We start from the raw sequence: 24,223 nt of genomic DNA, 5'->3' as shown, positions 1-24,223 counted from the left end.
CTGTTGTGAGTGACTGCAGTGTGCTGCTGTTTACAGTGCATGAGAACACAGCAGCCACTTGGGGGAAACCTTGATCAGGGTCTTTCCCTACAGCCTCTACAGACTCCAGCCGTCTGTCTTCTGCATGATAAATCATCGAACGGTAGCTTGGCTCCTTGGTAAGTTGGATGTATAATGTGTTTGTGTCTGTTTCTTTTAATCAGTCTTGTTTGTACAGCTGGCTGAGTCAAAAAATAACTTAACACTATTGTGGACCCTGGGTCTGCATCTTGAGGCCAACTTCAGTCCGGCTGTTTGTATAGATGAAGGTACTGATTTTCAACTGGGACCCAGGGAGAATTTCCACTACACAGACTAATATTGCTCCTTTAAAGGTGAGAAACCAACCACACCTAACATCACTGACACCAGAATTTCAACAAGCTTTTTTTGTCCCAGTGAAATTCATTCAGTGCTTTGCAAATAGAGTAGTAGCATAGTCAACCTGCAGAATTGTGATCTTGACACCTCGTGTTGCTCACATGGTTTTATAATGTTTATATGTTTTTTTTTTTTCGCTTGTTTGTTCAGTTAATTTAATAGGTGACAACGTCTAGGAGGAGAGAATTGATTCATCCCTGAGATGTAAGTGCAGCTCTGTCACTTTGAATCACACTGATGCTAAACTTTCCTCAGAGGTAGTTCAGACATGGACAGAGTTGTCATCACCCTCTAGTGGCCGCATGGCTCTCTGAGCGAACTAGACTATACACATATTCATTTTCTAAGTAACACAAGATGTTGTTACATTGTGTTACAAGTGTTGATACTTCTAGTTAGATGAAGCTTCTCAATATTTCTTCAACCTCTGAGGTTAACACTTCTTAAATCATTCACTGAGACATGCTAAATGGAGAGAGGAAGAGCATAGAGTGGCCTGCCAGTGGCTTTAATAAGGCAACATTGATATGCTGTATATTGCTGTACTGTGTATATTCTTCTGTGGAGCTTGTACAACAATAAAAAAGCTAAGTATCATAATCAGTTAGCTAGACTTTAACCTCTAGTTTGTTTGTGCATTTGTTTTTATTTTTTTGGACACTTGTGGTTCTTGCATCTTTAATACTTTATATGCCTCTACATTTCTTTGAAATCACTTTGTTTGTTTTCCAGCAGAGTTTTAAGTCAGCAGAATAAACATTCTTTTGTGCATGTATGAGGTCTTCTGTGAATCATTCAGTGTAATAGAAATAAACCTTCTTCTTTTATTTAAAAAAAAAAAAGGAGATACAGAGTACACCCCCATGCCAGTCTTATTCTTGCTGCTTAGTCAATGTCCTAATGATGGCAAAAAAGCAGAAGATTTTTCTTCCATCACAAAAATTAAATGTGTATTTGTATGCATTTTATAGCAATGTACACAAGCTCATTCTTTTTATTCTGCAGCTATTTCAGTCAGTCAGTCAGCCGGTCAACCAGCCTGTCAATTGACTGATTCAGTCTGTAAATGTGGAACAATGCAACAATGTCTTGACACAAAAATAAAATAACAAATACTATAGTATGAACATAAGCATGTTTTTAAGTATCAAAGTAATTTGCCTCAAGTAAAAATATGAGTGAGGTGCACATTGTCCACCTCATGGTGTAGTTCATCTGAACAAACTGAATTCTACATGAACTTTCCTAATTTGTTGCCTCAATTATTTGGTCAAGCTTTTTGCCATTTCCTGTTTAGATGGAGGGGTGAGCCTACCTGGTGTATGTCACACATCTGCTGCTGAGTGTTTGAAGTAAAGTCAAGCCGTTACTAAACCTCTGGTTTTCTGACCTGCAACAATGACTTTCACCCAGTGTTTTTTTTTTTTTTCATCTTTCCTTGTTTTAAACAAGGACAGTTAAGTGAAGGAAACCCAGACCTGAAGCATGTTCTTTCTCAGACCATGCTGTGAGGTTTTTTTTTTCCCGTGTTCACCTTCCTCAAGGTCTGCTCATTGCTGTCCATCCCCCACACATCTGCTCCTCCCTGGGATTACAGCACAAATGTCTGTCTGAAACTCTCAGTGCTGAGGGGGAAGATTACAAGTGCACTGCACCCTCCAAGAGAGGTTAACCAACCAGGATGCACGGATGCATGGATTAACCAATCACACCACAGAGAGGGAGGGCGGAGGGATTAAAGTGGGTACAGAATGGGATTAGGCTAGAGCTGAGTGCAGAAAAATGCTTTGAAATGTGTCTGTTCCTGTTTACTCCTCTGACTGGAGCAGATCTGAATTTACAGTTAAATTTTCTGACATGCTGAGATATAGTTTACATAGCAACCAAAATGAATTACTACTTCTTTTATACATCATAAATAAATCTAGCTGTTGAGAAGTATTTATATATCACTTGCACAAATCTAATATGATCCAAGACAATCAAGACTTAAGGCTCAATTTGCTGACGATCTTATGATAACTGAAATGAAATGATTACTTTACACTTCAATTTAGCTTTAAACACACAGCAAAGAATGACACAGAGATCATCAGTACATGTTTGACTACGTGTGTTGGATTTGTTGTGCTGTGCTGAAAAGGCTGTTAAGTAACTGAAATTAATTCTTACAACAATACACACATCAATGAAATATTTTCACATGCATTTCACACGCAAATGGTTAAAATTGTTCAATTTGCGTGGCAGTAATTGGGTCATGGGAGGATTACCATTATTATCAGAGGAGTTGGGGAGGATGGCTGTGGTGGTGTGGGGGGCAACTACCGAGCTGATAAATATCTGAAGGACAAATAAAAAAAAAAAAAGAAAACCCAAGCAAGCTTTAATGAATTCACTGCTGCCAATAATTCAGGTGTGCTGGAGGTTGTACTGGGGGCAAAAAGCTTCACAACCCGAGGAGAGGGAACAAGCAGAGGTAGAAAGGATAGATACTGCAGAGTGGAAGAGACAGAGTGAGGAAAGATAGACAAAGATAGAAAAGATGGAAGAAAGAGCTGGGACAGAGCCTGGAAAAGTAGGGGAGGAAGAGGCTGAAGTGAGTGGGTGAGAGACAGAGAGACAGAGGGGGATAGGGCAATAATCCTAACTAATTCACTTAGGGCATTGCTGAAGGGAGGCTAAGAGGATTGGGACACTCCCAGAATCAGATAAACTAAAATAACCAAGATGGGCCAGTGAGAGCCATGCAGGCCATATGACAAACATGATGGGTCGGGCCCAGACCAGAACTCACCATGGCCACTTTGCATCCACGCTGTGCCCAGTCTCCACACTCACCTCTCTGCCCAGTCCCAAGCTAGAAACAAACACAAACTGCAGCAGAATCTCATTGATTATCACTACACAGAAATGTAAAGAGTAAATCACTTTAATATGTCACACAACTAAACCAAAGTTTTAATGTTTTTCCACAAATAAAACAGAGACAACACTAATAAAACTGTAATATGCACCACAAACACTCACAAAAAAGTCTAAACTCAATCAAATTACATATTTAGATGTAGAATAAAATAATAATAAATAGCTTAAAATAAATCAATCCTGAAAGAGGAAGTGACCTAAAAGACCTTGAAAGGCCCTTCAAATTAATGCTTGAGAGACCTTTCAAATTAAAGCAGGTCTCCATTCACTACATGGTAATGCAGGTTTAAAACAAAATAATGAAGTGCAGTGTTCATGTGGCTGATGTCAAAAGGAGAGCTGTGTTTTCATACATAGGACTCCAGCCTTCTCCTACACACTCTTTAAAGGCTTTTGTTCTCTTATTTAATGTAGCACAAGGAGGACAAGAGACATGATTTGGAGTCAGGCAGCATTAAAGACAGTCAAATTTACCCACAGTCCTCTCATCCCCAAAGTAATTCAAATCACAAGGTTTCTACAGAGGTCACCTTTAGAAAATCAAACAACATCTTAAAAACAAGAAACTGAGAATCAGAGATGACAAATCCTCCAGCAGAACTGCCTCACACTATCTCACATGGGATTCACTGAAACATAATATGCTGACACACATGAACGCCACAAATTCTCGTTTTCTAGAGGACCTGGAACTTCCAGGAGTTTTGGTCTTTGTGGTCCAGGCAATCCATTGTAGTGAAGCCCAGTTTCCATGCTTGCTGGTCCTTGTAGTCCAGGCAGTCAACGGAGGTGAAGCCCAGAGAGGAGGCTGTGCTGTAGCCCTGTGATGACAGCGAGGCTGGAGACTGACTTAAGGAGCCCCCCATTGAGGGCACAGTGATGGGACTGAGAGCGCCCCCGGTGCCTGACAGCTGCGAGTGCATGGGGGACAGGTAAGCGCTGCAGTCCAAGCCGGTGAAGTAGGAAGTGGTGCTGGCATAGCCTTGGGTGTAAGCTGACGGCTGGCCGTAGCTCATGGAGTAGGGTGAGGGTCGCTGCATGCAAGGAGCTGAGGAGGAAGCCAGGGGATCTGGCAGGGGCGAGATGGCCGGGCTCCAGATGGACACAGCAGTGTTTCCAGTGCTGGAGCTCGGTGCCAGGCTGGGACCTGACTGGGCAGAAGAAGGGCTGTAGGAGCTAGATGGGTTAGGGACAGGATCAGGGGCGCTGGGCTCCTGCACTGGAGAGGCCTTCTTCTTGGGAGGGCGGGGCTTGGACTGGCCACTGCTCTGCTGCTGCTGTTGACGGCATTTGGCACGGCGGTTTTTAAACCAAACCTGGAGAGGCAAAGAGAACCACACAACGCTTTAACACTGTCTGGGTCACAGGATGCAAACAAGAGTGTGGCATATATATTTGAAGTGATGCAGCAGATAGGATAGGATAGTGATGATGTTGTTGTCAGGAGAAAAGATCTATTTTAAAAGTTCCTGACATGGCATGTCTCCCTGTACTGCCAATCCCCACAACCCAGGAAACCCTCCATCATCTGGCCTTCAGCCACATCAGCACCTGCACACGTGACTCAGGCAGGTTGATCTTCAGGGCCACCTCCTCCCTCATGAAGATGTCTGGGTAGCGGGTCTTGGAGAAGAGCGCCTCCAGGATGTCCAGCTGTGTCCGGGTGAAGGTAGTACGCTCCCTGCGCTGCTTCCGGGGTGTAGCTGCAAAACCAAGAAATGGGGGGGATTATGTCACTGGCAGCAACAGAAACATGACATGAATGATCAGCACAGCCCAGAGCGAATGTGAACGATGGCCACATCTTATTTTAAAAGGCAGTTATTTAAGTCATCATTTGTTCATTTGTTGTTTCCAGCTGCCTATCTCTATGAGAAGATATTCATAAATAAAATACTGCTGAAGACATGCTTCTTGTCATCGATTTGGAGAGAAAAAGCAGTTGCCCAGCATGTGACATGCTTCTAGCAGTCAGTGATTATGTTGTACTATAGTGTCAACAAAAAGTCATCCAAATGCCCTGCATGTTTGTTCAAGGACAAGTATAGTGAGAAATTACATAATTCACAAAAACATGGCATTTGGTACAGCAAGTGTCTCCATCTGTAGTCAGTCTATATCAGTCCACGTCAAAACATTAGTGAAGGAAAAGGTAGAAAAACAGGAGAAGTAAGAAATCCATGTCAAATATCATTCCGAGCTGAGATCATCACAGTCTGTTCATTAAACACAGCAGTCATGTGGAGGGTGAAAGCGTTCCATCAAACCATGTCAACAAGAGCGAAACTTATCCTGAAATACTGGCCTCTGCAGTGTAGGATATATAACAGGCTATATTTCACCAGCTCTTATTTATTCAACTTTTTTCGTTGATACACGAGCTCTTACACAAACAAATTCAAAATCGGTGAGTCTCTGCTTGTCCGCTGTGCTGCGCGTCATTCCGCGCGTTTTGCGCATCATATAAGCAACCGTTCATACTTTAAAGTACGTGTAGAAAAACGAAAGAGCTCGATTCATAAGAAGAATAAAAAAAAACGCGTCGTACATTTTACACTTATGTGATAAAAAAAAATAAAGCAGTTTTTACTTACACGGATAAGCGACGGTCGTGTGCAGCACATCCATCCCTGGGCCAGGCAAATTTAACCCGTTCATGGTGTAATGGGGTTGCTTTATGTAGGACATCATCCTTACAGCAGGCTTTAAGTCCTGTCGCTGACTTGTAGGTCGGACACGCAACACAACAGCCGAGGGCCCCTCAGCTCAGCGGGGCCAACAGGTCTGTGCGTCGGAACAGCACCAGCACCGTCCTGCAGCTCACAACGCACTCCTGACAGCTTTTTCTGTCTTTCTCTTGTTTACAAACTGCACTTTCGGCTTTAAACGTGCTTCAGTTCAGCGGCAGAGCAGACTGAACATCCAAACTGCTCCTCCAAAGGCGAGTTTCACACAGTCAAGTCATCACAAGGTGAAGTGGCCCGTGGATGCCTTCGCGCTTTGGTGAAGTCCCTCCACTGAGTTTCTTTACCGGCACACGCTGCTAATTAGAGGCAGCAAGTGGCCGAGCAAAGCCCCTCCCACAAAACACACACACACACACACACACACACACACACTTCTCCAAAGCAACAGGCTACACAATGAGAAAAACTGTATTTACACAAAGTTTAGTATTATGTCTGATAGTTTTATTTGAAGAAACATTTATTTTTATCAAGCTGCAAGTATCAAAGGAAAGCTGTTAAAAAATAAATAATATAATATGTTTCCATGAACAAAAGCAGTTTAAAAATATAGTTTGTGACAAAAATTCGGATGCTGATTTTAACTAGTTTCAACCCGAGTGGGAAACAACAGTGGGAAAAGTTTTTTATGTATGTTTTCTTTTTTATAAATGGTGATGAAAATGAAAATTTGTTTCAGTTCTTATTTTGCCCTCAAATCCTCCCTCCTTCCTTTTCTTTGATATCTTTACCTGCTAAACATCTGCTGTCTTTCATATTTTCACTCAAAATTGGCTCTTCTCATTACATTTATCTCAAAAACTGTTTCACACACCAATACCCACCAACACCCAGATGCACAAAACCAACAAAACTCATTTGATTTATCATAATATTCTTTATCTGAAAAGTAAGTATCTTATCTCTAGATAAAGGGAGGAAAGACAGAGAAATCTGTTCAGTGGTGGAACAGGAAAGGAGGAAGGAGAGAACGAGAAGCACAAAATGGAAATGGATGAGTCTGTGCACTGAATGGCATAGAGAGAAAAAAGAAAAGTGAGAAAATGTGGAGACATTGTGGAGTGATGTAGAAAAGGGAGTGCAACCTGGACAGATGATTCAGAGAAGGAGACAGCTGCACCTGATGGAAACCTACAACTGCAGACAGGACTCAGTTTTACACCTGGAGAACAGTTCCTGCTGTCCCACCTGGTTTTCCTTGACTACAGCAGTGAGCGTACTTATGAGACTCCACGTGTGCGGGGTCTCCGTAAAGATCCATTATCTGTTGATGCAGAGTCTGTGTTGGTATCGTACTCTGGAAGCCCCCAACTTTTTATAACTTGGTCATTTTATTGGACAGAATTTAAAGTATGTTTCCATGACTTTTCAGTTTCTGATATTGATTTGCATTTGTATTAATTAAGAGGATCTTTTGTATTGTACTATTCATGTGATCATGGGCCAAAATGTGAACAGTGAGGTGGGACCTTCTTGTATCTTTTCCGTGACTTATCTTTTCAACTAAAAATATCTTAAATGTTATACAAACACTTTTGGGGCTGATGATTCAATCTTCTTCCAGCAGTGGAACAGTTCGTCCTGCAGCTGCATCAGTAAATAGGGAAGTAGGGAAGAGGACTGAGCTGATATAATCCCTGTCCGACTGCCCTTCCCCCCTAAAGATGCAGTCATAGAGACACATGGAGAATGATGCAAACAGGCACTTCTGTTATCACTGAACAGAGTTGGGCTTCGACATGCTGTGGCTGATGCACACCTGAAAACTCGGGAACATGGGACAGAAGAAATAAAACAGGTGGATGTAAGTCAGGTGGACAGGTGAGGAGGGAGGGAGGAGGGGGAGCAAGCACACAGAAGGAGGGGAGGAGCAGGAGGATGGGGGAGGTTCTGCTCTTCGTCCCCACTGACACACTGCTGCAGTTAATCCAGATTACAGTGTCTAAAACAGGTCGGCTAAATCTGCAGGCTAGCCAGCAGTACTGAGGCTGCTGTCAACCCCAATCACTCACACACACACACACACACACTTCGTCATAATCTCCTCTGAGCAAACCAGGTGCCACTAGCAGCTCAGCATAGACCAGCATTAACCACCCAACCAACCCCCTCACAGTCCTGTTAGGGTCACCAGTTGAAGCTCCATACTGTCACCATTAACCTTACATCTGCACTGTAGGGACGAGATCAGATTTCATTTATGATATCCTGCATTGGTTTGTTGACAGCTGTTTATTTCAAAACTAATATATATATATATATATATATATATATATATATATATGTATATACATATATACATTAAACAGGAAGACCTGAAGACTCCAGGAAGGAGAAAACATATTGGCAAAACATATTTTAAAATGTTATGATGTAATGAAATGTAATGAAATCTGTCAAATCGTGTCTTGTTATGTGAATTCAGTATGATCAGTGCAAACACAGTAACATTTGCCACAAGGGGCCTCTCAATCAAAGCATTAAAAAAGGTGAGATTCTGTAACAGCAAGAGATCATGGGAATTGTTGTCTATCAACATGATCACCATATCATTAAGCCAGTTTTTCTTGTTTGTATTCCTTCAGGGATGTTCTGGAGTTTTTTTCAGCTGTTGAAAAGGCCAAGGTGAGCTCAGCGACTCTCTTCTGCTGCTGAAACATTTGGATAATGTGATGTCTATCAAAGAAAAGCAGGTAAAAGTCCAAAGGAGTGTTCTAATTCAGCAGTATCCTTCAAAGCATGTGGTCTGCAAATTGTTGTCATCATAATCTGTGAAAGTTGAATTGCAATGTGATGGTCTGAGACACAAACGATTTTTATCAACACTTTCCATGGTCATTGCCTGTCAAAGCATGGCTCTTGTCTTCAAGCAATCTTGATAAAACACAAACGCTTCTCTTTTTTTACAAAACGCTGAGGTTTTGCTCTTCACTTCCTGTTGAAACCCATTCGTGAGTGCAAATTCCCTGTCTTTTCAGGTTTTGTGTACTTTTCTTACCAGCAGGCAATGAAACTAGTGCTGGGTTTATCCATGAAGCATCCACATGTTGGAGTTTTCTTCCTTTTTTTTTTGGGTTCGTAAAAGAAGGGCACATTTCTTTGCAACTTTAAAGGGCCTTTCTAAATGGGACAGTCTAGTCACACCTCTGTGAAACAATCAGGCTTTAAATACTTGGACATGGACCCTGAATTGTCATACCACCTCTCATTGGTTTGTGAATTGCTGTTTTGATGGCCTATTTTCGTCTAAATGGAAGGATCATTTAAAATTCAAACATAATGTTGTATTGAATAGTAGTACTAGAGACAGTACTAGAGACAGTGACAAAAAAGTCAAGAGTTCACTGAGCCAATAAATCAATAAATCAAGTGAGAAATGGGGACATTTCCCCATAAACCCTAATTTCAATGTAATTAGTTTTCTTTAAAAAACAATTGATGGTTTTTGGAATGAATGCAGGTTGCTTCTTTGCCTTGACGTCAATTTCCAACCTCATTTACAATTTATGGCTGGGTCAGGAGCTTGATTGAGCTCTTTACACTTCACATAAATTCATAAATTCATAGATTGGTCCATTAGTTTTGACATATCATCCTCTTTGTTTGTATCTCTACATACACATGAACAGCAAAATATGTGAAACCACACCCACAACTAAAATAAACATGTGCAGTACAAACAAACAATGAACAGGCACAATACATTTTTGCTCCTTCACTGATTGAACAACATAAAATTATATGACATTCTGAAGTTGACAAACTACATATTGTAACTTTAACGCTTTCAATTGCAAGTCTGCATTTGAAAAATTATGTAATGCAATTATGTCTTTTCTAAACATAATTTCTAAAATTAGCAGGCTTATCTGGTTTATTTTCTCTATTCATCCGTCAGCTTTTCATCAATTTTTTGTTTATGTTTAAAGGTCAAACCTCTGGTGCACACTGACTTTATTGAAAAATGAAAGATTGCTGTTTTGGGTCAAGCAGTCAGTTCTGAAATGAACAAAAATACCTCATTTACAGATTTTGGGCTTTTCAATGAGCAAGCAAGAGAAGATATCATTTTAAGATATTTTTTTTTCCTGTATGGTAAAATGTCCAGACTATATCTACTTAAACAGCTGTCTGTTTTGTCCTCCCCTCTGAAACTATAGATGGATAGACTTAAAGTGGAGAGTGGAGAACATTCAAACCGAGGTGCTAGAAAATAAATACAATTCAAGTAATCATTTCAAGTTATGAAGTTGACTCAAAAACAAGCAGTTGGTTTGCCAAGTGCAATTGTACTTCCCCAAATTTCCGAGATAGAAAAAAGGATATCTTTTCATTTTTATTGATTGGTATTGTGTCAATAAATTACCATTATTTTGGATATTTTATAATTATTATTACATTTCAGTTAGTTGAATTAGATCAAATTCCAGCAGCTAGATTTAATGAAAATGACATCACTTCACTAAAAGATGGATAAATGTTGTTACAAATGAACTAATTAAACATGGAAAAACATGTCCACATCATTTGGCCTGTTCATATTTGATCTTATATTTGGATTATATGCTCCATGCAACTTTATATAACACAGTGGCAGAGATGAGAAAAGCAGCAATGAAAGCCTGAGAATGATCAGGCCTACAGACCTGAATGTTATTTGTCATACAAAACTACTACTACTACTCCCTGAAATTTTTATCTTTTTATCAGGCTACTTCAATTGTCTGGTGGGGGACCAACACTGGGAGTGACTGCTTAGTCAAATCAACCAAACACCAAGGTTTCAGTCACCGGCATGCCTCCAGCTGGGAGAGGGGATTGAATGCTCGGCTTGCAAGTCTAAAGCAAATACGCAGCGCAAGCCGCTGTTTTCCCCTGTGCCGTTTGAATGAACAACATATTTCTGATAGAACCTTCACTACTTCCAGTTTATTATGGGATCTCTATGTTGTAATATTGTCAGGTCACATTGAGTAATTCCTGCATAGGTAACATTAGAGGTATCAGGTATGACACAGGTGTCCCAATGTATTAGCTGCAAAATTCCCTTTAAGTCTCGCGAGTAGAAGTACTGGTTTTGCAGAAAAACACCCCCTGCAGTATTAAACCATTAGTATTATGGAGTATGAATTAGGTTTTGTCTTCGCAGAACTAACAGAAACGATTATATGAACCTAGGTTCCTAAACAGAGGACCCAAAATAAAAATTATGAAAAAAAAAAACAACTTATAAAATAATAAAAACACATTTCAGATAAACATAACTATAGTACAATTTTAGAGCTTTATCAACTGTATATTGACCTATTGCCTTTTTTCTATTGTTTCATTGTTATCTGATATCAAACAAGCATTTTACAGTTTGTTGTCACTGTTGTCACAGTAATGTTGTTATGAATCCTGTTTTATAAACTACGTAAAGCTTCAAATATATCTCCACAATGTTCAGCTAAATAAAGAAATAAAGCCATTATCATATTCTCACTGCAGATTCAAGTTTTAATTTGCATCATTGTTGTTATTATGTCAGTGAAGGGAATAACTGCACAGTGATGCTCAACCTGTTTTTACATCCATGTATAGCCAATATAAACTTCTTATGCAAGATACCTGTGTGTGTGCGTGTCTGTGTGTGTATGTATGTTATGAGTCAGGAGTTGCAGTGAGGTGAGGTGTGTCAGTGTCGAGGATGAGTGATTACAGTGGACAGTAATCCTGCAGAGGGATTACCAGATGGCATTAGGAGAAGTGGGGGTGTAGCACACTGCCACCTCTGAACTGTCGCAATATGCACCACCAGCTCTCAGGGCTCACCTCCTTCTGTCTCACCCCAGCCGCATACCCTGGACAATGTAACACACACTGTGTAAAGGTCCAACAGCAGTAACAGTCTTTGAAAAGTTATAAAACCAAAGGTTGCTACTTCTATTGTATATCCCTTTATAGGCAGTATTCACAACCTGGGGGGATGTAAGTTTTATATTTGGTACCAGTCAAAGGTTTGGACACACTGTTTACACCTATTTATTTGAATTTCATTCATTACATTTGAACTTTTGACAACCACAGTAATTTCATAATTGACAACAACTTCATATTTGTTCGGTTTAGTCAATGTCTGGGCCATTGGAGTTCAAGAACTCACCTCCAGAGGAGTACCTGGAGACCTGCAGTTGTCCAGTGTTTCTGTTCCTGGCAAGAGAAACTTTCCCTCCCACCGTTTCTATACTTCATGAGGAGATATAGTTTGTAGTTGCTGCCATTCAGCTTTGTTGTTCATTATTGCTAATCTTATGAGGTTCAGACATGTAATTATTACAGATTTATATTTTATGAGTGTAAAATAAAAAGGAATTTCTCCAGAGGGCCGGGTAAGTCCTCAGCAGTTCACTGTGCTGTAGTAAATTACACCAAGTCTGCTATAAATTTCAAACTAATCAGATATAATTTGATGGAAAAGCTGTCTGTTTCATTGTAGGGCTAGACTTGGCCTCGGATTGTTCATTAAGATCAGTGATCCATGATCCCGTGGAATGAAGGTGTGTCTGCAGTTTAATTTACTGAATGTTTCTCCCTGGCTGTCAGTCTTACAGTATATATCTCATGGCCTTACTGACATGACTTTGGTGAGGATGAAAATGAGAGAGTCCTGAGTGTTTCGATCTCATTGTAGTGAGTAAGCGGTCCATTAAATAATGTTTGAGCTGAAAATGATGCTCTTTCAAACTTTCTCTTGTTTCAAGTGCAAGTTTCTCTTGAAAATGTCTGAGAAACTTCTCATAGAAATCTGTCTGTCTTACAGCACACATCAACTGTAGAATGTGTCCATTTAGGACATTACAGTCGTTCTCAATTCAGAAAGAAACATTAAAGCGTGTGAATGTTCACTGGACTAGACATTCATTTCAATAAACTTGCTCATCATGAGTGTAAATCCAACAGCGTTTATAGTGGCTGCAGTTTATCTCTGCTCTTGGGAACAAGGCTTAGCAGCAGTGAGACATACAACTTTCCCCTCACTGAGTTTCCTCTGACATCTGGTGGACAAATCTTCATGTGGCAGACTGCAGACTGACCAAGAAAAAGGCATTTCTAATGACAATAGCACTTTCTTATATGCTTTCAAGTTCGCCTATGGTATGACAATTTCATAAAGAATTGCACACACACGATGATTTTTGCATCATATACAGTTGACTCTGAATGGACAAACATTTTGCTTTTGTAGATTACATTCATTACTGTATTTTTGACGCTTTTTATTTGGATAAAGCTAAAGAGAGTCTCAATAAAATGCAGTGGAGTATAATCAATTTTGAAGAAAGAAAACTCGCTGGCAGTGGCAGACTGGAACCGCTGGGGGCAGGAGTGTCCATGTGATTTAAGCGATAAAGTTTGTTATCGAAATCACGAAGAAGAAACACCGCGTGTTCCCTTCAGGGTCTGTGTAAATTAAGTAAAAAAGTAAAAAGAGAGAAAAAAGATAACGACTAAAGTTCCTCTGTGACTTTGGTCATAGAATAACCAGTTATATTCACCCAGCAGGGGTCGAACCTGTCAAGAATGAAAGAGTAAAGATTAAAATTATGCTTTTACAATTTATCAAAACTAAACAAGAGAAAAAACGAAATTATTTCAAAGGTGTAGGATAAAGTGGGAGATGCAAAGTCAACCCAAGTGTAATCTCTGCCTTAAATGCTTTATTTTTCACCTTATTTGACCCTTTAGGCCGAGCCATAGAGCGGAAACACAGTCAATACAGATCGCTGAATCTCACATATCCGATTATCTTGAAGGCAGCTTTGCTCAAACCCGGATGTTTTGTTCCGTGTGTAAACAGTTGAAGTTACTCTGCGGCAGAAATAAAGGTATCTGGAATAAGACTCTGGTGCATAAAATAAAACAACAGCTGCCATTCAGCGTGAAGAGCAGGAAGTATTAGTCGTGTGACTGTATTTTCAAATAAACAGCCAGGTTTTTCGGTGTTAGCTTAAAGCTGTGGTGAATAGAGTGGTGGTGGGCATCTAAGACCCGAGAGCACAATGAAATCTGCACCTGCCAAACTTCGGTGCTAAAGTCGGTTAGTCGGTTATTTCCTGCGCAGGATGCTCGGGGAGTCGTACCCCTTCGTGGAGGAAAGCTTCAGTCGCTTCCCGTCACAGAGCAACATCTATGGGCTGTGTCAGGCCGGCCAGCAGGAGCTGTTAGCGGCCACGCTCAAAGGGAAGGTGGTGAGTTTCAGGTACCAGGAGCTGCAGCAGAAAATCCGCCCTGTGGCCAAGGAGATCCAGTTCACCTACATCCCAGGTATGACTGCACCAACACACTGCTGCCACTGCCAGGCTCATGTCTTTCAATCCGTTTGGATTATTTGGTAAAATAGGATACAATGGAGTATTTGCTTCGGTTTATCATCACAATAATCACAGTCCATTACCTCCAGCAATATGCTTCAGTACAAATATGGCATGCAATAAAACAGATTTTTTTTTTACATTCATTTTATTATTTAATATCATGCAAATTCGTTTGTCTATTTTATATATTAATTCAGTTAATTGCCCAGAAATGACCTCTTCAAATACGCCATTAATGTTTGATTGTCTGTTTGGCTTTATTATTATTACTTTCTATTGTTTTTTCTAACCATCTCTGCTTGTTGTTATTGTTGTGGTTTTATTTATTCTGTCAGATCTACATTTTATTGATTGCTACCTGTAAAGCATCTTTGAGCACTGTTGAACATGCTTTATAAATAAAATGTATTATTATAAAATCTATTATTAGCTTAAAAAATAAATTAGGGGCCTAGTAAAGATGCTGCCCTGCTATAGATTCAACAGCCCAATGCATTTAAAATGGTTAATGGCTGCAACCAGATTCACATTAATACATCAATAATAATTATTAATAATTATTTAGTTGTTTTATACAGTGTTGACTCTGGGTAATTTAATCACTTTGTGCTGATAATCCTCAGATTTTTTTTTCTGATTATATTTGGACATATAGTTATACTGGACTAATTTTATTACCTTTTAATCAAAACTACACTTCAGACAAGGTTTAAGGCATATAAAGTTAGCCTACTTTGTCAAATAGTCTTGTCTCCTTTGGTTTTTGTATACACAAAAAATGAGTAAAGTGCTTCCATATTATAAGAAGCCAACACACACATTTTCTCTGAATCTGAATATGTAAATAGTCTCTAGTTCAAAAATATAACTTAGACACAAAACATCTATTTCATCTGTATCTTCTTGGCCCACTTCTTCACCTGGTCTTGCACTTTAAAAATAGATAATAATAATGTTAATTTTTATATCAATATCTCCTACCTCCTTTAATGAATCTATAAAAAGCATCTTATGTAAGAGTCTGCACATACATCAAGCTGCACAGTGAAACTCAAACATCACAGTAAAGGAAAGGATCTGAATATTGCCATTTGGATATTGCGCTTAACTGTGTTGTGTTGGGATATTTTTTATATTTTAAATATGAAATAAAAAGTTTCAGACATATAATTGCTAATTATTACTGAATGTAAAATCTTAATTACACAAATCCTCAAATGAAACTTAAGTTTACATTGAATTATAATTTTTTTAATCAATGTTAAATGTATAACTGAAGCATTATAGGCTCACTTTGTTGTTTTAAATGCAGAAGCCTTCTTTTAGCGCTGATCCTCTCAAGATGGTGTCTCTAGCTTAAAACTCAAAGAAACCAATAACAGCACTAATAGATTAATTTGTGCTTATGGGTATCCTTCCTGTGTTGCAGGAAACACATAGATTTCCTGATGTAGTTTTCCAGATGTGATTTTTCCAGCTCCTGCTTTGAACTGCCAACCCACTTTTATCTGTGTCAAAACCAGTTTTATGAAATGTGCTTGGGGAGCTCACCATTTCATAGGCAACCAATATTTAACAATTCTCTTTATTCATTTCAGTGCTTCAAATAGTGACATAAAACCATAACTCTGAAACAGTTGGAAGTAAAAATGTAATTATTTTTTAGGAATGCAGTAAGCTTGTCCTGAAGCTTGTACTGCATTTATGTGTCCTCTGTGTGTGTTGACTGTTGGTTGATGTTGCAAAGAATTGATCCAACCTTTTTTTTTTTCTAGTTGATGCTGAAATTGTATCAATTGACGCCTTCACCAAGTCTCCACCCAAGAGAGGCCTGGTGGTGGGCATCACATTCATAAAGGTAGTATTAAAGTTCACGTGTGTGGTTTACTTGAAATGTTGTGAAAACCTTCCACATTTAAAGCTGCTTCCCCTATGGCTGATCTTCTGCAGGACTCTGGTGACAAAGCAACTCCATTCCTGAACATCTACTGTGACTATGAGCCTGGCTCAGAGTTCAACCTAGAGTCTATTGCACGTGAGTGACAGGACATGGTTGTGCTCACTCTACCAGATTTTTCACCTTCTCATGTTGGCTTCTCTCTCATTGCAGAAAGTTGTCTGAATCTGGAACTTCAGTTCACACCCTTCCAGCTCTACCATACAGAGTAAGTCTTTGAGAGTGTAAACCAGTAAAGCACGCAGGTCTGTTGTTGGCGTTGGTCTGTCACACTCTTTAGAATAGTTTTTCCTTCAGGAACCTGGGATGGACAAAACGCTGGTGGTGGTAGTGGCAAAGCTTAAACAAAAAGAACAGTGTGACACACAGTCTTTTCATTAGTATTCTTTGTTCAATGCATCTCCACTCTCCACATCTACATCTACACTATGATGTGATCATTGAGTATAGTAAACAAAAGAGCCACGGCAGCTGCTTTCCAATTCTAGCTACTCTTACAATCTTCGCTCATTATTGTTACAGGTAATAAGATCAGTTTCTTCTTAAAGATGAGAACAACTGTCATCAGTGTTGCTGAACATATAACAGAGTGTGACTGGATAACCTTTCCTGTGTGTGTCAGAGTCCACTGTGACGATGGAGGTAGTGAGACTGTGTTTCTGCTCAGCGGCCATGACCAGAGGATCCACCTGTACAAGGAGGTCAGCTCACAGATTGGACCTGTGTGTATGTCTGTGTGAGACTTTGAAAACACTGAACCTATGACTTTACCTTATTTGTTTCATTATTTGACTACTTAAATTTGTTGTCTATTTTTTTTTTTTTTTTTTTTGGGGGGGGGGGATTTTTGTTAGTTTTTTTGTAGTGGAAATTAAAACATAAATGATATTATCATGAATATCTGAAAAGAACAATGTACGTGTTCCTTATCTAGTCTATTAATTTATTAGAATTTAAGATTCCTTAATTTAAACTGTCAGATCTAAGCTTAGAGGCTGTTATGGAGCTTTGGTTTAGTTCTGTTGATAGATTTGTCCAGTTCTCATGAAACAGTGCTAAAGAAAAAAAAAGAGCAGAGCTTTCGAGGCCATCCTTGATCACAGAAACAGCTGTTCACATTAAGGCACGTGTCCTGTCAGACAGAAGATTTACAGATTTAAAGAGATAAACACTTGAGGGAGAAAGACTAAACGTGACAGTGATGAGTTTTGCATATTTTGGGAGACATCTTCTATTTTTGCTGCAAACAGAGCTTCATTGAGTCTGAACTACGTTTTTCCCACAGAATGTTTCCCTGCACCAGTTTGAAGAGCAGCCAGTAGAGAGACTTTTCCCTGAACTACAACAACTGCCCAGCAAGTGAGTCTGTGCTGACTGTAGCTCTGGAAGCTGTGGATGGATGTGGTGGGGATGGATAGGAAAATAAAGGCAAAAGATAAAATACAACAAAAACAGAAATAATTTAGGGACATTGCCAACATACCAAATTGACCATGAGTAGAAAGTGAGGGCCTTGGTCCGGGGATCTGCCCATCCTGTGATCTGGCTGCCAACGGTGAACTAGCCCTCAGTTTTGGTCTGATTGTTTTAATACTGTTAAAATATAGATGGTTGAAACCTCTCTTCATGAAACAATACAAACCTATTTTATGGCCTTCATTCATTCATTCATTCATCTTCAACTGCTTATCAATTTCTGAGTTGTGGGAGTACTGGAGTCAATCCCAGCTCACTCTGGGCGAGGACAGTGTACACCCTGGACAGGTCACCAGTCCATCACAGGGCCAACACACAGAGACAGACAGAGACCAACAACCACTCACACTCAGACCTACAGACAATTTAGAGTCACCAACTAGCCCAAACACGCATTTCTTTGGACGGTGGGAGGAAACCCACGTAAGCACGGGGAGAACATGCAAACTCCACGCAGAAAGGCCCCAGGCCTGGGAACCAAACCCACAACCTTCTTATTGTGGGGCATGAAAATAATAATAATAATATCATGAAGAAATATCTGGTTATAAGGTGTTATGGATCATGTAAAACTGCAAAACTTCTATACATTTTTTGTCATTGTTGCACCAGACATTGTCAACAATCCTAGATATAATTGTATATGTGCTGTGCTGTGTTCCTCCTCCCTCTGTGCAGTGTGCTGTGGTTGGACATGTTGACTTTAGCCAATGGTCAGCGAATCTCTGCATTTGGCTGTCAGAACGGCTGTATTGGATTGGCTTTAGTGAACCAGACTGGACCAGGTGAGTCAGACAAATAGAATAGAATGTAATTTAGAAATTTTCCACAGCACTTATGCTGTGATGAAAGTCTAGTATGCATCAACCTTAATTCAGGCTCAGACTCAAGTGACTTCTTTTACATTGTCCTAATTCTGATCGAATGGACTACTATTACAAAATTGAGAAAATTACCAGAGGTCACTGGACTCAAACGCAGACAAGGATGTTGTGTCATTCCTCCTGTTCTTACAGGGGCGAGAAAAACATCTGTATATACAAACACACAGGCAGAAAAGGGAGGCTATTGCTGTATTCATGTCAGATCACTGTCAGCATTATTATAAACAACAAAATAAGACAAAGGAACATTCATGTCTGCTTCCTTGTTCTTCTTGGTCCAAGTCTCAACAAAACTGATGTGAATTATTTTCAGAGCACTGCTCTAAAGCATTTGAATAAATTCCAGTATTGACACAATCCATACAGCTGATTTTAAAGCTCCATGCTGTTAGTTATTCTCCACAAATGCATGATGAATGAATGATCCTTACTGCCGTTATACATGAAGGACGAGTAAATTAAGTAACATAGCGTCAATAATAATCTGGGTTTTTAGCTCATTTAGTACAGTGCCAGCAGAAGGGGCGCATGGGCTGAGTCACCAATTTACCTCATGTCAATGTTTTTGTGTGAGGATGACACACAGACACCAGGAAAACATGTAAACTCTTCACAGAAAGGGCTGGGATATGTGTCTGAAACTTTTTTTTTTTATATATTTAAAATATAAAAAATATCCCAACACAGTTAAGCGCAATATCCAAATGGCAAGATTTGTAAAATATGTCACAACATAAGTGATAGTTATTGAGCTCTCCTGACCTCAAAAAGATACTCTCCAGATGTAAAGGAACACCCGCCTCCAAAAAAAATAAAAATAAAAATAAAAATTCCTCATTTTAACATTTGTCGGTGCAAATGACACTTGATAATTTGAACTGAAATACCAATCTTAGTATCTGCCACATAATATCTATGATGTCTTTTGCATATCATGCAACCCTTTGCAGTCTGAATTCCACCTATTTCACAACAGATATTGACAGTTGTTATTGACGGGAGAGCTCAAGTTTTATTTTTATACATTAAGAATGATCCTGTTCTAGTTAGATGTGAAAATGTGAGGCAGCATGAACAGCACCAGGACCCTGTTTTACTATCCACAGCTGTGACATGTCAAATGTCTCCCTAATGGCCCCTAATTGCCCCCTCCTTGCTATTAAAATCCCCACAGTGAAGCAAGGACACCAATGTCCATGTAGCAATCCCACAGTGTAACACATTTGTCCTTACAATGTCAAAAGATTCTGTATTTCTAAAATATTGGCAGGGTAAGGAGAGGAAGAAGAAACAGCTCTCATTCTGTGTTCACACGTCTTTTCAAGGTTGTTTCCTCTGGTTCTAACCTTGTTGTCACACCCCATAAACAGCCTGCTTCTGTCCTGTGACAAACTGTATTTGTAACAGTTGCATTATTTGATTTGTAGTGTCAAATTTAATTTTGATGTAACTTCTAGTGATGATATTGTCTGTACTTGTAGTGTATCTGACCTTTTCATCAACAGCATTGTCACATCATCGTGGAGTGGTAAGTATTTTTCGTTGTTATTAAACATGAATTTCTGTCCTTTCTTTACAGGGAATGAAAGATACAACAACCATTGATACACTTCAGCTGTGTTAGTTTGTGTTTTAAGGATATTGTGTATTTTATTCCTCAGAGGTCTTGAAGAGCTGGCGGGTCCAGTTTGACAGTCCAATCTCTACAGTGCTGCTGTTTCCCCTGAGCTGCCAGATTGAGCCCAACCAGGCCATAGGTGACACAAGTATGCTACTGCTCTACTACTGCTGTTGTTTGACTCCTTTTCACCTACTGCAGTGAACTGCAAGGTTATTGCGTTTTCATTTCAGGCTTGGAAGTGAAAAGCTACAACCTGCTGGTAACCAGCACAATAGAGATGGCCGTTGTGTACAGGTAGAGTTACTGAGACTTCCTCTTTTGTGTAGCTTTTGTGAATTCAGTGATTTATCTGTCTGTCTGTGCTCTCAGGGACATCCAGGAGTGTGGTTTGTCTCACTCTGTCTGCCTCTCGGAGAGTGACCAATGGGACGCAGTGCTCTGTGCTCTTGTCATTGACCTGGATTTTGATGGACAGAAGGAAGTGCTGTTGGGAACATATGGACAGGTGAGAGATTCTCTTTTCTCATGGACTTTATTAATAGAACTTTATAGGATAATGCTGGTGATATTCTGTTTTTTAGAATCTTTTTAAAGTTCATTTTTAGTGCTAGTCCATCTCTCTTCATGCTCTCTGACTCTGCAGCATCTGAAGTTGCTGTCAACTTCAAGCATACTTGTGTCTACTAGACACACACGTTACCTTTTCATTAAAAAAGACCCAGCTGGCCATCGCAGCTTTAAAGAATTCTTGGTCAAAAAGGAGGAAGTTGATGATTTTTTTTTTTTTTTGGTGGACTATTTACAGAAATGGATGAATACAATCTTGTTGTGCTGCTGGACACCACAGTGGTGCCAGCAGCACCTGCCCCGAGGAGGTTCTGAGTTTGACTCCTCAGCCTTGGACATTTTTGTCTGTGTTCCCTGTAGGTTCTCCAGCTTTCTTTCACAGTCCAAAGACGTGCAATTTATTGGTGACTCTGAGTTGCCCGTAGGTGGGAATGTGAACATGAAAGATTGTTTGTCTTCTGACTGACACACAGTGACCGGTGACCTGTCCAGGATGTTCCAGTTCTTGACCAGTGTCAGCTGGGATTGGCTCCAGCCCCTGACAGAATATCAGATATCATCACTGACTGATGTAGTGAGCTGTTACAACACTGTCTTCTTCCTGTCTCTGCTCTGCAGGAACTTTTGTGTTACAAGTTTAGTCCAGCAGGCGGCGGACAGTTTCAGCTGCAGTGGAGGCGGAGCTTCAAGAGTCCTGTGCTGTCCATCATCTACTTAGACTTGACTGGGGACGGTCTGAGAGAGCTGGCTGTCCTCGCACTGAAGGGGCTTCATATTTTACAGGTGTGTAGATCCATAATGCTGTAGTGTAGCTTCCTCCCAGGTCAGTGTCTCCAGTTGTTCTGCATTACAGCTCATGTGCTTCTGAAGTAAAAACTCAGGTTTAGTCTTCAATAGAGAAAAGAGATTATGTCCAGCTGAGTAGCCAGTTGAAACAAGTAACTAATTAGTGCTGACCTCTAGTGGCCACCAGAAGAAACACAACCTGTAATTGAGATAATCAAAACATTTTAATGAAATGTAGATTTTCAGCCTTTGCCTGATGTATCTTTTACCGCCAGTCATCATCACTGAGCAACTTAAATTATCCAACAAAACAATCAAGCCACAGAAAAATGACAACCAAGACTTGAAAAATTAAGATATCAATTCATGCGCATCATCAGCTTTGTCTCTCTTATGCCTTCAAATGCACTGACACAGAACACAACTGCTGCACCCTACCACCTACCAACTTACCTCTGTACATCTTTTTTGATGTTGTGTTGTTATAATCCTCTGTTGTTTCAGCACAGTCTTACCATTGCTGCTGACCTGGTCCTGGAGCGGCTTGCCCAGAGGGTGACAGCGCTTACAGCCAGCTCTGATGTGAAGTCAGCTGAAGCTCCACACACTGAGGGAAAAGACGCCACAGCTAAAAGAGATTTGTGCGCAGCTCACACAACATTGAATTAAGTAAAACCAGACATTTTATTGACACTTGTGGGTGTCAATGGCTCAGAATGAAGTGTTATTATTTTAAGATGCAGTGATTTCTCAGGGGCATGTACTCCTGAAGATCTCAAGTCAAGACAGTGACACAAGGCTTTGTGCTTTCTTGTTGAATGTAGGTGGAGGTAGGTGAAAACTGATGGAAGAGCTTGAATTGTTCCAAATGTTCCAGAGTTTGCTTGTCTTGTTTTGTTTATGTCTAGATTATGAGCTGATGTGCTGTAGACCATCTGCTGGAATATTCAGAAAATAAATGATGACTGTTGGGGTTTTTTTTGCGGTTTATCTTGTGTAGTCTTCCTTTTTGAAAATAGCTTTGATTGACATTTGATGTAGTATTTATACACAGAATTGTACTTTCAGCTCACAGATGTCAGTGGAGCAGGATTATTTTACTCCTTTCCTAATTAAGTGATTGTGACACCAGTTTATAAACGGATCAAGAAGCAGCTGGGAACAACTGGTCAGCTCAAGTGTGTGTTTATAGGCCAGCAACTATTGCATGTAACTGGAGTTCTAGTCCGGTCCAATCAAATGGTAATAAAATATTAGATACTCACAAGGGCCAAGTCTCAGCTTTGATTAGAGTAAGTCTCCTAACCCCTATCTCCCCCGTCAAACATCCTCATCATAAAATCCTTTGCAGTTAATGACTGAACTCTCTGACCCGCAGATGCTTTGTTTCCTTCCTGGTGATCCTCTCCAAGAACTTGCAGCTTGTGGACTCTCTGTCTTCAGTCTGGTCTTCAGGAGGACCTCAGTTCAGACTGAGATCAGGTGATAGACTTGGCAGGTTAGAGATGCTTATCCTCTTCACTCCGAAAAGCACTTTGGTTTGACTGTCTGTTTAGGATTTTCACCCTGTTTACCGCAATAGTGTTATTGCAATCCCTTAACCACAACAGAACCAGCAGTGAGGTGGTGGCTTTGGTTACAAAGTAGCCCTTTTTTCCTCCACACCTTATTTCAGCCATCTATGAGTTTTTTTTCTTAAGAGGGTTCGGAGCAATTCCTCCTCTTTGGCACCCTATCAGCCGATTGCCAAGGACATTTCCTGGGTGGCCTTTGACCTTTTCCTAACTCTATCCACCACTTGTTGTGGTTAGAGTCATGTGCAGGTTAAAGGGGGAACACATACTAGTGAAGGGAATGAGACTTCAACATAGAAATCAGCCCATAAATCTCAGGTACAACAGCACTGTTTTTTTTCTTTGTGTTTCTGAGTCTTTCTATTTGGCAATGAGTCCTCTAGGGTTTTGCTCAGGAAGTTTTCTCTCGATCATGGACAGAGAAACATGTCCACCTACATCCTGGGGAGCTTTCTTGACTCTGTCAAGATATAAAGGAATTGAACCCAGCTGTTGAGGTGAAACACTAGTTTCAATGTCTCTGGTTGTTTTCTCTTTTGAGCGTCATTATCTTCTTCACTTTCATGTCACTTACAGTGTGAGCTGTTTAGTGTACGAGCTGAGCACAGGCAGCATCGCAGCTACACAAGTTTCCAGTCACTAATGATGTCCTCAGTTAAAGGCGCTCTCTATGAAGTATCAGAACAAATTCTAAACACCTATCACCGTTTCCGCAGCCCCAAGGGGACATGGTCAGAAATCTAAGTTAAAACCTATCGTATAAAGTTTTTGTGAGGATACAAATTGTTTATGAATAGTTCCCATTTTAATTGTTTGGTTTAATAAATCATAAAGTGCATTTTAAGACCATAAGGCCAAGAGACATTTACTAAAAACTATTACATAATCATCAAAGCTCGTGACATT

At 40.0% G+C, this 24,223-nt stretch overlaps 2 protein-coding genes across 4 annotated transcripts; one reads left to right on the top strand and one right to left on the bottom strand.

The window, feature by feature from the left end:
* Nucleotides 1–3,980: 3,980 nt before the first annotated feature.
* Nucleotides 3,981–6,202, bottom strand: crx (cone-rod homeobox). Its single transcript, XM_029519554.1, has 3 exons — nt 5,943–6,202; nt 4,900–5,051; nt 3,981–4,664 (listed from the first exon to the last, which is right to left on the bottom strand). Exons 1-3 carry the CDS (start codon nt 6,037–6,039, stop codon nt 4,026–4,028), a joined length of 888 nt encoding a protein of 295 aa, XP_029375414.1. The 5' UTR covers nt 6,040–6,202; the 3' UTR covers nt 3,981–4,025.
* A 7,717-nt stretch (nt 6,203–13,919) lies between these two features.
* On the top strand, nt 13,920–22,731 carry kptn (kaptin (actin binding protein)). 3 transcript variants are annotated; one of them, XM_029519347.1, is made up of 13 exons: nt 13,920–13,963; nt 14,181–14,402; nt 16,228–16,310; nt 16,403–16,487; nt 16,563–16,617; nt 17,032–17,110; nt 17,695–17,768; nt 18,564–18,670; nt 20,431–20,535; nt 20,621–20,684; nt 20,760–20,895; nt 21,576–21,740; nt 22,248–22,731. In XM_029519347.1, the coding sequence occupies exons 2-13, from the start codon at nt 14,201–14,203 to the stop codon at nt 22,410–22,412; spliced, it is 1,320 nt and encodes a 439-aa protein (XP_029375207.1). In that variant the 5' UTR covers nt 13,920–13,963; nt 14,181–14,200; the 3' UTR covers nt 22,413–22,731. The 3 variants fall into 3 exon arrangements, with proteins under 3 accessions (XP_029375207.1, XP_029375208.1, XP_029375209.1); XM_029519348.1 differs by having other exon boundaries at nt 13,920–14,402; nt 20,431–20,526; XM_029519349.1 differs by having other exon boundaries at nt 13,920–14,402; nt 22,253–22,398.
* The last annotated feature ends 1,492 nt before the right edge of the window (nt 22,732–24,223 follow it).

The sequence above is a fragment of the Echeneis naucrates genome, chromosome 14 (genome assembly GCF_900963305.1).
Source record: "Echeneis naucrates chromosome 14, fEcheNa1.1, whole genome shotgun sequence".
NCBI lineage: Eukaryota > Metazoa > Chordata > Actinopteri > Carangiformes > Echeneidae > Echeneis > Echeneis naucrates.
This window is presented reverse-complemented; position numbering and strand designations above follow the sequence as displayed.

What these genes read in the sequence shown, in the direction of transcription:
- crx (XM_029519554.1), bottom strand. Translation starts at nt 6,039, where the DNA reads ATGATGTCCTACATAAAGCAACCCCATTACACCATGAACGGGTTAAAT. An exon ending in CACGACCGTCGCTTATCCGT is followed by an intron (nt 5,052 to 5,942) that starts GTAAGTAAAAAC and finishes TTGGTTTTGCAG; the next exon opens with CTACACCCCGGAAGCAGCGC. An exon ending in TGCCTGAGTCACGTGTGCAG is followed by an intron (nt 4,665 to 4,899) that starts GTGCTGATGTGG and finishes TTGCCTCTCCAG; the next exon opens with GTTTGGTTTAAAAACCGCCG.
- kptn (XM_029519347.1), top strand. Translation starts at nt 14,201, where the DNA reads ATGCTCGGGGAGTCGTACCCCTTCGTGGAGGAAAGCTTCAGTCGCTTC. An exon ending in CAACCTAGAGTCTATTGCAC is followed by an intron (nt 16,488 to 16,562) that starts GTGAGTGACAGG and finishes CTCTCATTGCAG; the next exon opens with AAAGTTGTCTGAATCTGGAA. An exon ending in TGTTGGGAACATATGGACAG is followed by an intron (nt 20,896 to 21,575) that starts GTGAGAGATTCT and finishes TCTGCTCTGCAG; the next exon opens with GAACTTTTGTGTTACAAGTT.